The sequence below is a fragment of the Lolium perenne genome, chromosome 4 (assembly GCF_019359855.2).
Source record: "Lolium perenne isolate Kyuss_39 chromosome 4, Kyuss_2.0, whole genome shotgun sequence".
NCBI classification, from domain to species: Eukaryota; Viridiplantae; Streptophyta; class Magnoliopsida; order Poales; family Poaceae; genus Lolium; species Lolium perenne.
Window position 1 is genome coordinate 8,604,637 of NC_067247.2, and position 14,165 is coordinate 8,618,801.

The 14,165-nt window shown below is 44.1% G+C and overlaps 1 protein-coding gene across 2 annotated transcripts; it reads right to left on the bottom strand.

The window, feature by feature from the left end:
- Positions 1–743: 743 nt before the first annotated feature.
- Positions 744–8,946, bottom strand: LOC127291720 (uncharacterized). 2 transcript variants are annotated; one of them, XM_051321036.2, is made up of 11 exons: positions 8,837–8,946; positions 8,686–8,760; positions 8,418–8,591; positions 6,826–6,957; positions 6,079–6,221; positions 5,187–5,291; positions 4,909–5,037; positions 3,814–3,915; positions 1,469–1,639; positions 1,305–1,384; positions 744–1,045 (listed from the first exon to the last, which is right to left on the bottom strand). In XM_051321036.2, exons 1-11 carry the CDS (start codon positions 8,883–8,885, stop codon positions 997–999), a joined length of 1,209 nt encoding a protein of 402 aa, XP_051176996.1. In that variant the 5' UTR covers positions 8,886–8,946; the 3' UTR covers positions 744–996. The 2 variants fall into 2 exon arrangements, with proteins under 2 accessions (XP_051176996.1, XP_071674548.1); XM_071818447.1 differs by lacking the exon at positions 4,909–5,037.
- Between the last annotated feature and the right edge of the window lie 5,219 nt (positions 8,947–14,165).

A 14,165-nucleotide genomic window follows, 5' to 3' on the forward strand; every position in this document is an offset into this window, starting at 1 on the left:
CACAACCCGTACAGTGGTATCAACGGAGATCTATGTTTATATGCTATTTTTGATCTAGCATGCACACGTTGCGGGGGCAGTGTCATCTTTTGATGCTTCTCGCTAGCTAGTATTCACCTTGCCGAACTCCCGTTGCACCATTTTGTACAATCTTCGCAGTCCTTCTACGCTGGAGTATGCTAGCTTTCAGACCAACGACGCGCTATACAGTTGATTGGCCGCATCATTATGTGACAAAGAGGGTGCATAGGATAGAGTGATCAACACTAGACGACTGTGGTGAATATTGGGAAGCAGCAACATTTTAGTCTATGCTATGTTTGTGCCGCAGCTAACATCATGCCCTTTTTTCTTATAGATGACTGTTAAGCATGCTGACATTAGGTTTTTTTAGCCTGGAGGACAATGATGAGAGTTGCTGGGGCTTCGGTTGGATGATGAGCGCTGCTGACATTAGGTTTTTTTAGAACTTATTACCTTAATAAAGTGATAATGTAACACTACAATGCTGAGGTTCAGGTACACTTGACACGTAAACCTTATTGCGAGTTAAACTAGCTGAGCTTACAAGTATATATGTTTGCTCCAAACTGTTAAGCATTGATTGTCGACAATGTTGATATACTCCTTTTGTTTTACCCATTTTACTGTGGTACAGACCATTTCTATCTCTTGTTGTAGTGCAACACATTGAATTAGGCAGATTTGCGCACACAAGATTTTCTCAGATTTGCACCCTCAGGTGTGGCAAAATATGGGTAAATTCTCTTACCTGCATCTGCTTGGTACAAATGATTTATTTGCACGGATGCCCGGCGTATAGGAGCACATGATTCAAAGAAAAAACAAACCAGAAACATCATATGCTTAACACTAAAATATTGGAAACATTTACTAAAAAAAGTTTTCATAGATCATCATCTATCTTCCGCACTTGCAAAGAAATGTTTTCACGAGTGGTGACTTCATCTTGCCATCTTTAACGCAAGTGTAAGCTCATCTTGCCCTGGTGCCTTTAGATGTCTTCAAAGATTCCATAGCTTCCCTGCACATCACAGCCACAATCAGCTGACATTTGGGCAATGGTGTAGGCACAGATGCATGACTACAATATGGTCACATGAGGAAGCTTCTCATTCAAGGGTGCAAAAACAGTAGTACATGGTATAGATCTAGCAAATATAATTGCACTTAAGTTTTTTAGTAAGAAACTGTCAAATTTCCATCCTGAAGGGCATAACAACAGCCAAAATAACATGTACTGGAACATGCATGCAACAGCACAGAAATGGTAGTATGGATACCGTAATGCAGTCTCCATCTCAGCATTCTGCGGGTCCAACTTGAGCCCATCAAGAAGTGCTTGGCACGCGCCCCCGTAGTCCTGATGAGTAAAAGCCTTGTGAATGAATTGTTAAAAACAATCTGCATCAGTCAATAAAGCAGCAGACCGGATCTTCAATCCCACCTCCAGTAACATCAGTGCAGCGCCATGCCGGTAGCAAGCCTTCAGCCAGTCAGGCCGTAGTTTTCTGCATTCAAGAGCATCCAGCAACGCCTTCTTCCCATCACCCAAGCGGAGCCAGCAAAAGCTTCTGTTTGAGAACAAGGTCGCATCGGCAGGGTCAAGATCAATTGCCTGCATACAACAAGTTAAAACAAGATTTGCTGAGTACCACAAACAGGTACAAATTTGTGAGAATTTTAATAGGAAATCTGACTAGTGTTTTTTTAACACAGGAAATCTGACTAGTGTTAGTGCTCATGGACCAGTACTATTGCAAGATATTAATGAATCATGTGAGCAACGTATTTTTTGAAAAGAAAGTTGACCTAATAAACTTCTTCATATATAAATCCATAAATATAGCCCAATACTTAAGTTAACATCAACTGCAGACCAAATAAGTTCTACTTTATGATCTCCTAACTACCCATGAAAATAGGAAAGGGAGGTAAGGAAACGAATCAAGAAAAAAAAAAGCCCTCGTATGACATAATTTTTGGTCTAGGCCAGACCGGTTGTCTTGCAATGATCCCTTGCTTTCTACCTTTCGAGTTGACATGAAAGGTAAGTTACATTTGGAGCACAAGATACTTTTTTCCATCATCATTCTACTGAAGCAGGATGGCACAACAAACATGCAAACAAATGACAGAGGGAACAAATCGAAAAATAAAGATACTATTTTATTTTTATCCTGTGCAACATCCTTCGCAACTGCAAGGCACAATAAGACAGTCTGACGCCACAAGTTGTTGATACTGGCTGTGATGTACAGTTACTGAGATCAGAGCAGTAAGCCAACCAATCAAGCAATCAAGCAGTAGGTTCACTGATTGGTTCATTCATCCAACTGGTACTTCAAACATTGGTGGGTTTATAGAAAATTTTAGTTCATGCTGAATGTATCTGCAGTAATGTTATGGTCCAAAGGTGACTTATTGGCCATGAATAAACAAAAGATTGACTGTAGAAAGGTTAATTTGCACCCCCCACGTGCGATTTAGCATGTGATGAAAAGGCAACAGGTCAGCAATTTTAAATATTCAGGTTTCAATAACAAATTATCCTGACACAATCAGGAAAAATCCATTCTATGCTTCATGGAAGTTATCGCATGTAGGCTTGGAACACTTGGAAGATTCGCAATGATGTTATCTTTAACAGCATTCCTAGTTTCTTTAACCGTTGGACAGTGGGATTCCAAAGTGACTTGACGTTGCATAGGTTTAAAAGTCAAGTCAACCGTAGTTCAGCCCCTTATTGACTGATTGCTTGCAATCTTTAGCTGATTCATGTTGCTACATGTTCATTTCTTTCCCCCTTTTGGTGTTGGTTTATTATTTATAAAATTATCCGGTAGGGTCTTCCCCTACGGTAAAGGTCTCAAAAAAATGAACCCTACTTTTCCCGGTAAAACCACTGTCGACTGTACTACCAGGAGCCATATCGTGCTAACAGGAAGGGCATGATGGGGTTGGTGCACAAGGAGCATAACCTGACTACGACTAATGGTGAACTAGCATGAGATAAGAAAGTTGAGGAGCATTCAGATCGGTTAAGAGGACAAAAAAAATATTCTACAAGATTGGTGTTCTAGTCTTAGACTCTTAGTGTCAAGTCTTGATACACCTATACAAGAAAAGTCCGCTGAAATCTAATACCAACATACAAATCAGTACCTATCTTCCCCTTACAATAGCCTAATCTCTTTCCAGTCATTCTAGCCATATTTTTCAAGGTAGCTTGCAAGCAAATGCAGGCTAGTGCAATGGGAAGGTGACAGATCTACAAGAACGTGTTCCATGCTCTCGATTGCATAGAGAAGGACCAGGTCAGCGGCCTTTACAAGGGACTTGGACATAACTGCATCAAGCTTATGTCTATGACGGGGATCTCGTTCATGTGCTACAAGGCCTGCAAGAAGATGCTGCTTGAAGTTGAGCAGAGTGAAGCATGTGCACTTGAAGAAAGCAGTGGATCCTTGAGAAGAGGCGGGAAGGATCAAGTCATGTTTTTTCTATTAAGAAAACAAAATTGGATGATCGACCCATTAGAAATTTGGGTCCAAGATATTTGAGATATCTGTTAGCTGAAGTTTTGGCTTCCATTAGTTTCTTTCGAGTTCAAATCCAGAAGCAATAGTATCCCTTAACAAAACCACTGACCATGTTTCCTTTTCAATAGCTAGGCATTGCCATTTGGCGACTCAAGCATAGCTAGAAGCCTATTTGAATATCTGCATGCTCAGATGCATTCTTTGTCCTCAAATAATTAGCAGGAAAAGAAGAACACAGAATCTATCAAACCTTAGTGTAGAAGGCTGATGCAGAAAAGTAATCTTTTCTCTTGATTGATTGACTCCCAAATGACTTCAAGTGTGTTATTTTCCCTGTATTACCATGCTTATCCTGAACCATAAATAATAGTATCAAATAAGATAGAGACATGATGAATGAATGGAGAACTTCTATAATAGTAAATAAACTACATATTCTATAAATATTTTGGAAAACATGGTTTGATTGGCAAAAATGGCTATCAACATTTCAGATTGTATAAACATAATGTTTAGACTTCCAAGACCTCATGTTGTCATGCAGTCATCCTTATTATACAACATCCTGTAATAAATATTATTCGGTAATAGGCTCCCATACCAATCGAAACTTTAACAACAAGCAATATACTGTAATTGTTACTATTTGGCAATAGGATAATATACGAATGAAACTTTAACAACCAACAATATATTCTCCTCATAAATATCACCTCACACATTTTTTTCATTGTAAGTGTGCAACCCAATTAATCTCCAATATTTCATACTCCCTCCGTTTCATAATTCTTGTAGAAAATTTGGATGTATTTAGACATATTTTGTGAACAGATACATCAAAATCTGTAACAAAAATTATGGAATGGAGGGAGTGTAATCTTAAGATTTAAGATGATGTCACAATCAATAACTGCCTCGTGTGCACATTGATAGTAGATGAAGTCTCTAACAAGATCCGAAAACGAATTGCCATCCCAATATGGAATGCTGGGATTGCATATGAATTCACTTTCACATAAATCACTACAATTCATTCAAATTTTCTACTCTCTCTGTCCAAAAATAAGTGACTTAACTTTTTCTAGATATAGATATATCTACACACTAAAAACATGTCTAGATACAACCGTATCTAGACAAAGTTGATTCACTTATTTTTGGATGGATGGAATATCATATTTATCCATTTCAAACAGGACCTATATATTTCAATTCAAATTGGTCAGCGTGAGAAAAGGAAAAATATAACAAAATTTGAGGGCATAAGTGTCTACCTTATTTACCAGACACTTATGCCCCCACAGCATACGCTGGTGTTTACTAGTGGCAAAGGGTTAAATCTTACATCATTAGAGGCATTACGGTTGGCACGAGCCTCCAGTAAGAAATTTAAGCACTCAGTTGAGCCCTCATTTCCCATTTTAGAATCAAGTGAAGCAGTTGAAACACAATCCGAATTGATAACAGCACCAGCCTATCACATAATAGGAATGTCACATTTTGTTTATGGTGAATAACTGGAGTTAAATGTTTCCAAACGTAATTGTTGGAAATATTGAAATAAAGTAAGCAGCCCCAAGTGCAATGCTAGGAATTGACAAAGCTAAGACAAAGGTAAAATACCTCAACCAGGAGCTTTACGCATTCTACTGATGAAAGATTTACAGCCTGAAAGAGGGGTGTCATAGCATACATTCCATAGTCGTACATCAGGTACGTCTTGTTGGGCTAGTGGCAGATGTTAAGCACATTAGTTTTTATTAGTATAACAACTGGATGGAGAAAAATATAAAACCTTACCATAAATATGCGTAACCATATATATCTATGCTAAGCTTTCAGCTAAAACAGATACAGCTCCCATGGAGTTGCAATTTGCGGAAACAAATAAGTGCAATGTTGCGAGCGCCACCTTATTTGTCAACACTTGAGTACCAGATTTATCTTATTTGACAGATTGATTCCATATAGCACTTACATAGGAATGGCAGACGTGACAGAAAATTATGGCAAAATGCACCCAGAAGAAATTGTCCAATGCAAGCAATTCACACTTTGAAAACTATACATACATGAAAGCATGTGTAGCAGACTTGAAAGAAAAAAATAGCGGTGATTCTAATCAAACATTAGTCATTACTCTTGCGTAAGAATGGATACTATGACCCAGACTATAGCATAAGAACAATGTTATGGATTTAGACAGAAGTATTCAAATATTCCGGACTCTTGTAGTTCCAAGGAGATCTACACAACTAGAAGCAACAGTGAAGAAAGGAGTAACAAACATTTGAACATTTTAGTGAGCTGCAACGAGCCATGATCGCATCATAACTTGCATAGCAGCAACTAAAAAAACAGCCTCAAGATACCAAAGTACCAAACGGTAACCAGAATAAAGCATGAGAAAAATACAGTTAACAAAGAAATGAAGAAAAGCAAACAATTGAAACTTTATTTATGTTTACAGTTGATCATAAAACATAAGGCGGAAGTAGCATGAAGTTAAGCTTACATCTGCATTATGGTCCAACAAAGTCTTCATAGCACTGACGTGTTGTTCCTTAGTAGCAAGATGCAGTGGTGTCCCAATGTCATCAGCTATGAGGTCAATACGAGCTCCCTTTGCAAGCAACATTTCTATCATTTCACAATCTCCTGCATAAAAGAAGAAACATGAATATACTTATTACAAAAGATGGTAGATTTAGTTTTGTACAATCTCTTCTCTTTTTATATATGGGTCCTGGAAGACCTCAGGTTATCTTGCATAAAGGCTAAAAAGATCATGCTTAAGGGGTCGGTGTTCCATAGAAACAAGAACAACACCTACTCGCCTAGCCAAAGATTTAAATGGATCAATAACTGTTGAATTTAAGAAAAGGCGAACATTTGGATGTAGACATATTTTGAACACATAATTGCCAAAATACTCAACATTGAATAACAGAAAACACTTTATGTGCTGATGATCCAATACATTTGTGAAAAAAAACAAATTTCAGATAATACACTACCTGCCATACATACTGACATGTAAGGATGTTGTAAACGATAGGTAAAAAATTTAACTATATCAAATCTAAGGATTACCTACTTCCATACTAACTTACGGGAATGAAAATATAAATTGCCCTGGAACGAGGTCAAATAAACCCTTGTAACAACATAATATGGCCAAAAAATATATTTTACAAACAAAAAGAAAGAAATATTTGGTGCACATGTGCAAAACAGAGATGCATAGGAATAGAGAGGGGACCTATTCCAGCAGCAGAATGTAGAGGGGTTAGCCCAACATCATCAGCTTTGTCTGGATCAGCACCATGATCAAGAAGATAGTTGACAACACCAGCATTTTCACTGTGCACCGCAAAAACGAGAGGCGTTCTACCTGCCAACCAGTCAGACCAGAGGACTTATTGATGCAAAGCAATTCAGGAGCAGCAAAGAAATGTACATCTGGAAACTCTTCAGTTCAGCATGACATTTGGAAATATGATTAGCAAGGTTACCAAGTATGGAACCACAGATAAATGAAATCCTGGTATCGCGTGAAGTAGAAAATGAAGTATCAATAACGCCAATAAATGGCATTTCCGTAAGTGCAGCTAAAAGAACAACTCCAAAAAAAAACTCCCCATCGATCAGCTACATGTCTGCATCTCATACGCACTATTTCGTTGCTGAACATGGCATATTTTGATGAATGAGGATAAAAATAACAAGGCAATGTAGTGCCCTTGTCATTTTTGTGCTTCGTTTTGTGAGGAGCAGACGGGTTGTTGTGGCGGAGCTACAGCAAAGTCCCCCAATTTTTGGCCAAAGCTCCGCCACAACAACCCGTCTAACCTCATCAATCATATGAAAAACCTACAGATGAAGCAGCCAATCAACTTAAACAACGAGTATTATCATCTTGGAAATACGCATGAAAACCAAGACACTGGTTCACCGTTGCACTAGAATATTTCTTTCCCTAAGAAAGCAGAGGAACGTTCCCACATTCACATGACTACCTCTATGTGCTGTGAACTCATCAAAATCACATCTAAAACCTAGTACAGTATATATGAAGCAGCCGATCAGACTAGACACCAGTTCACCATTGCACAACAATCAATGTTGTGGCGGTGGACTGCAGATGGTGTTTACACGACTGCCTCCTGCTACAGAGCAATGTTACAGGGATCGATCTGGTCTTCCGTCATGGAAACTAACCTGGAAGTCTTGGGCCCCCCCAAGGGTCAAATTCTTTCTTTGGTTGGCCTGTCAGGACCGCTGTTGGACAGCAGATCGACTTGCCCGTCACGGATTGCAACATCCTCCCAGATGCGTCCTCTGCGACCAGGAGATGGAGACTATGGAGCACATCCTAGTCGGATGCCCCTACTCTCGGATCACATGGCATGAGGTACTGTCCTGGATTCGCTCGCCGGCAGCCATTCCGGCTGATGGGGTTTTGTTCGTTGATTGGTGGGATACAACCATCCGAGCTTCCCCAAAGGCGGCCCGTAAGGTCATCTCCTCGGCGATCATGCTCACGGCTTGGTGGCTATGGAAGCGGCGGAATGCTATTATCTTCGATGGCGCGTGACCCGACCTTCACGGCTTGCTTGACACGATAAAGGCGGATGCCAAATCGTGGGCGACAGCGGGGGGCTTCAGGGCTTGCGGCACTGCTCCCCACTGTGTAGTGTGTAGTGTGTCGCGTTGTACTCGGGTGTGGCCTCTCTAGGCTGGTATCAAACTCTCTCTATCAATGCATCGAAACGCAAGCTTTTGCGTTTTCTCGAAAAAAATGTTGCAGACGGGAATTTCTTATGAGAAACAGAAGAGAGCACGTCAGCAGACCCTTGTCATCGGCGGCGTTCACATCCACGCGCAGCTCCTGGACGAGGTACCTGCAGACCTCCATCTGCTCGTTGCCCGCGGCGACGTGCAGCGCCCAGAGGCCGCCGTCCGCCCTCGCCGCCTCCACCACGTCCTTGGGGCGGCCGACGCCCTCGTCCAGCATCACCACCAGCCCTGCCCGCCCGCCGGAAAACAAAATCAGAACTCGGAAGAGGGCAAGCCGCGCGGATCACCACCGGAATCGAAATCAGGAGCGCAGCGTACGTACTCTTGAGGAGGCGGAGGTCGCCGTTGTGCGCCGCGTTGAGGAGATTGTCCCGCATCGAGGCGGCGAAGTCCGCGACTGCAGAGAGAGAGAATGAGAGCGAGCGGATTTAGGGTTTGGAGGAGGCGAGGGGGGGGGGGGGGGGGGCGCTTACCAGCGGCGACAGAGACGGGGAAGTGGCGACGTGGCCGCGCCGCCGCCATGGCCGATCGTTGGGGAGGTTTTGGGGGAGAAGAGGAGGCGGCGGCGACGGGGGTGTTTGATATTTTCAAATCCACGGAGGAAAAAATGAGGGTGGAGGAGGTATACCGTCTAGGTGTAAACAGATCGAATCGGATCGAAATGTTATTCAATATTGTTTACCATATATTTTTCTCGGATTTGGATCAGAGCGGATATTGATCGATTTCGGATATAAATGTGAATATACCAGAGTGCGAATTCGAATCGAAATTGGGAGAACTCAGACCGGAAGCAAACAAAATAGTTAGATATATGCCCCAACCCACACTCCTCTTCCAACTCGCGCGGCAGGGAAATTTCGCCGCCCCCAACCTCCCGCATCCGCCGCCCGCCTCACCTTGACCCCTGCCGACCGCCGCGAGCTCCCCCGCCCCCGGATCCGTGTCTCCCCGTCGCCCGCCGCCCCCCGTCGCCCTTTCCCGAGCCGCGCGACCGCCGCCGTGCCCGCCCCCGCGCCGCCGCACCTCCCCAAGCCTCCCCGAGCTGCGCGCCGCCTCTCCCGACCTCCCCCAGCCGCCGCCCTCCCCCGACCAGACCCGACCGCTGCGTCGCGCCCCTGCCCTCCCCTCCTCCCCCGCCCCTACCTCCCCGAGCCGCGCCCCGCCCCCGACCAGCGGCTGCTGTGCCGCTCCAAGCCATCGCGACACGCCCTATAGGTATGCCTCCTCTTTATTTTCATTGTTTTCTTTGTTTCATTTTCCATCTTTATTCGTTAGCACTAACAATTTTTTGTTTGTTGTTTTTGTAGATGGAGGTGGCCACCAACGACTCCATGTCATTGTCCGATGATTCCGGTTGGTCGTCGTCGGACGATTCGGACATCGAGGAGTTGCTTCAAGACAACGACGTCGAGATGATGTAAATCCTCATCGAGGTGCAAGAGTTTGAAGACCGCGTGAAGTTGGTGGATCAGAGGAGGGGGTCGAAGATGGGGCGAGTCACCATCTACCGGAACCGCACTCTCAGACACGAGCATTTGATGCAAGACTACTTCGCCAAGGTACCGACATACCCACCTCGCCTCTTCCGGAGAAGGTACCGAATGCGCCGTAGTTTGTTTGTGAAGATTGTCCAAGATTGTGAGGCCGCCTCAGATTATTTCAAGCGTCGTAGATCCGCCGCGTATCATGGGGTTTAGTGGGTACCAAAAGATATCGGCTGCAATGCGGGTGCTCGCCTATGGCATACCTTCGGACTATACCGACGAGTATCTTCGCATTGGACAAGATACAACCACGGAGTCCGTCCGTAGTTTTGCAAAATTAGTCATCCGGTTGTATGGTGATGTGTATCTTCGGGCTCCCAACGAGCAATATACAAAGAGATTGATGGAGATGAATGAAAAAAGGGGATGGCCGGGGATGCTTGGTAGTCTAGATTGCATGAATTGGACATGGAAAAATTGCCCAAAGGCATGGCAAGAAATGTATTGCGGTAAAAGCCATGATGCTACCATTGTGCTTGAGGCCGTGGCATCGGAGTACACATGGATTTGGCATGCATTTTTGGTTTGCCGAGAACACTCAATGATATCAATGTGCTCAATAGATCTCCTTTGTTTGCAAGATTATTTTCTGGGGATGCTCCAACTTGCAACTACAAAATCATGGACAATGAATACTCAATGGGATACTATCTCACCGATGACATTTATCCCGAGTACGCAACTCTTGTGAAGTCCATCAAGGAGAAAAATAGGGTGCCCTTAACCAGAAAAGAGGCTTATTTCACCAAGGCACAAGAGGCAGCCCGCAAGGATATTGAGAGAGCTTTTGGTGTTTTACAAGTAGGTTTGCCATAGTTCGAGGTCCAGCTCGTTTTTGAGATAAAAAAAACCCTGATGAACATCATGAAATGTTGTGTGATTCTACACAACATGATACTCGAGGATGAGAAAGGGTTAAACCTGCCTTGTTTCTATGACAACGTTGGTACCCGTGTGCAACCGGAAAGAAACCCGTGTGACATACAAGCTTTTCTTGAAGCACATCGTGCGATTGAGGATGCAAAGACTCATGGTCAGCTCCGGGATGATCTAGTAGAGCACCATTGGCACTTGGATGGGCGACGCCAAGACCCATGATGTATCTTTGTTTTACTTTTCTCTGTCCTATTTGATTTGAACAATTATTGTAATAACTAGAATGATTATTATGTGCTTCGAAGTACTATTTGATGTTGTAATAATAACTAGAATGATTATTATGTGCTTCAAACCGTTATTGAGATGATGATAATTGTGATATATCAAATGAATGTTTTTAAGGGTTTTATGGTTCTATTTTTTGCTCTTAATCCTCTATTTTAAGGGTTTGAGGGTTCTAGTATTTGCCCCCGCCCGCCTGCTCGTCTTCCCGCCTCTTCCCCATTCCAAACCCTACCTTCCAGCCACCACCGGTCGCCATGGCGCTGCCTCGCTCCCCTGCAACCTCGGCCAAGCGCGGCTCCTCTTCCCGCGCGCCTCCGAACCCTAGCCCCGCCCCTCTGGCCGCGGACGGCGCATCGAAATTGCTCCTCCGCGCGGCGCACGACGGCGACCTCCGCCTCCTCAAGGGTATGCACGCAGGCCTCCATTTGGATTCCGGTCGGGTTAGGTACTAATTTCCCCCGGTTGCGGGGCTGGTGCGGGAGCTGGATAAGGGCAGGGGCCGTCCCAGGGAGGTGGTGGAGGCGGCGGAAAAGGAGGCAGGCTTCAGGGCGCTGTTCATGGCCGCCCGGTACGGGAGGCTGCCCGTCTGTAGGTACCTGGTCGAGGAGCTAGGGGTGGATGTCGCACTGTCCACGCCGAAGGTGCCTGCCTCTTAATTTGTGTTGAAACCAGCACGAGACTTATGTATGTAACACTTATACATGACTTGGTAGGATCTAGAGAAATCCCCGACCAGCGAATCACATTATCTTATGTGCATATGTACTTTAGTTTGAAGATTTGAGCATGCTAATATGCTATGGTATTGACAAGGGTATAACTTGTCAATGCCTACAAGTAGTAGACTAGGGTTTTGTTGGATATAGAGGGCAAGTAGATCTCGAAGGTTTCAGCCGAAAAGTACTCGACGAAATACAAACTAGGGTTTACTCAACAATGATTCGATGATCCCCTCGTCCCTCGACTCCCCCTTATATATGAGGCGGAGCCGAGGGACTCATATTGTACACGTTACAGAGTCCGGGAAGGTTTCTAACTCACCCCGTAAGATTACAAACAACACTTCCTATTACAACTCTAACTTTCCTTAATAATATCTTTGGGCTTCCGAGTCTTCTTATTCTTCGGGTAATGGGCCTTCAGTAAACCCCGGGTACTATCTTTGGCAGGCCCACTGGGGATGCCTATGTCAGTAGCCCCCGAGATTTTGCTTGAATCGTAGAATCAGGGAAAATCTCCCCTGTTTATTTTTACTCGACAACTTTGACTTGTCTATATTTCTTCACATGAATTTCTATATTGTACAGGGATAATGGTAGTTGGGGCTAGTTCATCTGACGGATCAGGTACTAGTTAACTGCTCTAGTGGCAATCCGCAAAAACCTACTTCAAGATCACGTCCCTGGACATGATCTCGGGATACTGGTGTAAACTTCGACAGGTGCCGCTTAAGGTCTTACCATTCTGTCGAGTCCCAGTTAAATTTATCGGGTACCTAACGCGTCCGTTAGGATTTTTCTTCGTATTTGTTGATACGGATAAAAGTAGCAAACCATCGTCAGAGATGGGGCCATGCCGCACAGAACGGATCTGGGGTCTTACCTTCGCATTGTTTTGCGGCATTCAGAATTTATTCACAACTTTTGGCGTTCTGAGAATATATTGTCGAGTGCTTATTCGGCTGTTAGAATAGCACATTTCATCGAGTCAATTTTTGACTTATATTGCTCTCCCGATGGGAGTATATGTAGAGTTATCTTCATAACTCGAAATATGCTCCTTCTTCTTTTTTTTACTTTCCTTCTTTCTCTACTTCTTTTTTCTCTTTGATATTTTTCATCGGGCACACGAACAGCGTTCCCGATGGGAGTAGCCCCCGAGGCTACAGCCAAGGACTTGTGCTTGGTTGTAGGCTCAACACTGTAGTGCACCATGTCGCTATATTGTCATTCTTTCTCGACATTTTCTTCTTTTTATCTCTCGGGTGCGCGAACAGCGCTCCCGATGGGAGTAGCCCCCGAGGCTATGAACAAATGCTTGTGTTTGATCATAGGCTCCCTCAATTTCTATATTTTCACACTCGAAACTTTCTTCTTTTTTTTTAAGTAGCCCCCGAGCATTTGGGCAAAAACTTGTATTTGATCAAAGGCTCCCGAAGTATTCAATAACTTCTTCTGTCGCCAATCCTCTTTTTTGTTTCTTGTCGAAATTTTCTCCCTTAGTCGAAGTTACTTTATTGCCGTTAATAGCCGCAATTTTTCTGCCTTGTGGGTCCATTGTCTCCACCACGTTGACACGTCGTGCAAGTGGGGGACACACGTCCTCCGCTTTTCCTGGCGCACGTACTGTAACGCCTGTTCCATTCCATCCCAGTAAAAATACTTTTTTACCCTTCATCTGCAAGATCTTTTTTCACCGCACGATTTCTTCATCCAACGGTGCATTGCTTCGCCCAATTCCTATATAAACCTTTCTTCAACCTCCGTTCGTACCTTCGCTTGCGCCGCACCTCTGCTCCTCTTTGCAAAAAACTTCCACTGCGCCCAATTCTCTTTGATCTTACGCACGCACGAACTTCGCTTCTCCAGTGTCGTTGATGCCACCACGTGCGCGACTCACTCGCCACAGTACTCCAGAGTCCAAGATGGCCGCTGAAGATCTTGAGTGGGAGAGATCTAAAATCTCCAACCAAGACATCAACATGCTGAAGAGGCTAGGCCTGATGAAGAAGGAGGACGCCATCCGCTTTCCCAGCGAAGAAAGCTACCCAACCCCTCCAATGGAGTACCGGGTTAGTTTCGTTGATCACCTCATCCGCGGCCTTTCTGCCCCAATTCACGATTTCCTCCGCGGCCTTCTTTTTGTTTATGGGATTCAGCTGCACCAGCTGACCCCTAATTCCATCCTCCATGTCGCCATTTTTATCACTCTTTGCGAGTGCTTCCTCGGAGTCCCTCCTAACTGGGCTCTGTGGAAGCGCATTTTCTGCCTCCGCCGCAATGGCTCCCACAACGCCATCTATAACATAGGCGGCGTTGTTATCTGTGTCCGAACTGACGTTGATTACTTCGACGTCAAATTTCCTGATTCT

Coding starts and splice junctions, on each gene's coding strand:
- LOC127291720 (XM_051321036.2), bottom strand. CDS start 8,885: ATGGCGGCGGCGCGGCCACGTCGCCACTTCCCCGTCTCTGTCGCCGCT. Junction 8,761..8,836: donor CCCCGTCTCTGTCGCCGCTG/GTAAGCGCCCCC, acceptor CTCTCTCTGCAG/TCGCGGACTTCGCCGCCTCG. Junction 1,385..1,468: donor CTGCACTGATGTTACTGGAG/GTGGGATTGAAG, acceptor TTTACTCATCAG/GACTACGGGGGCGCGTGCCA.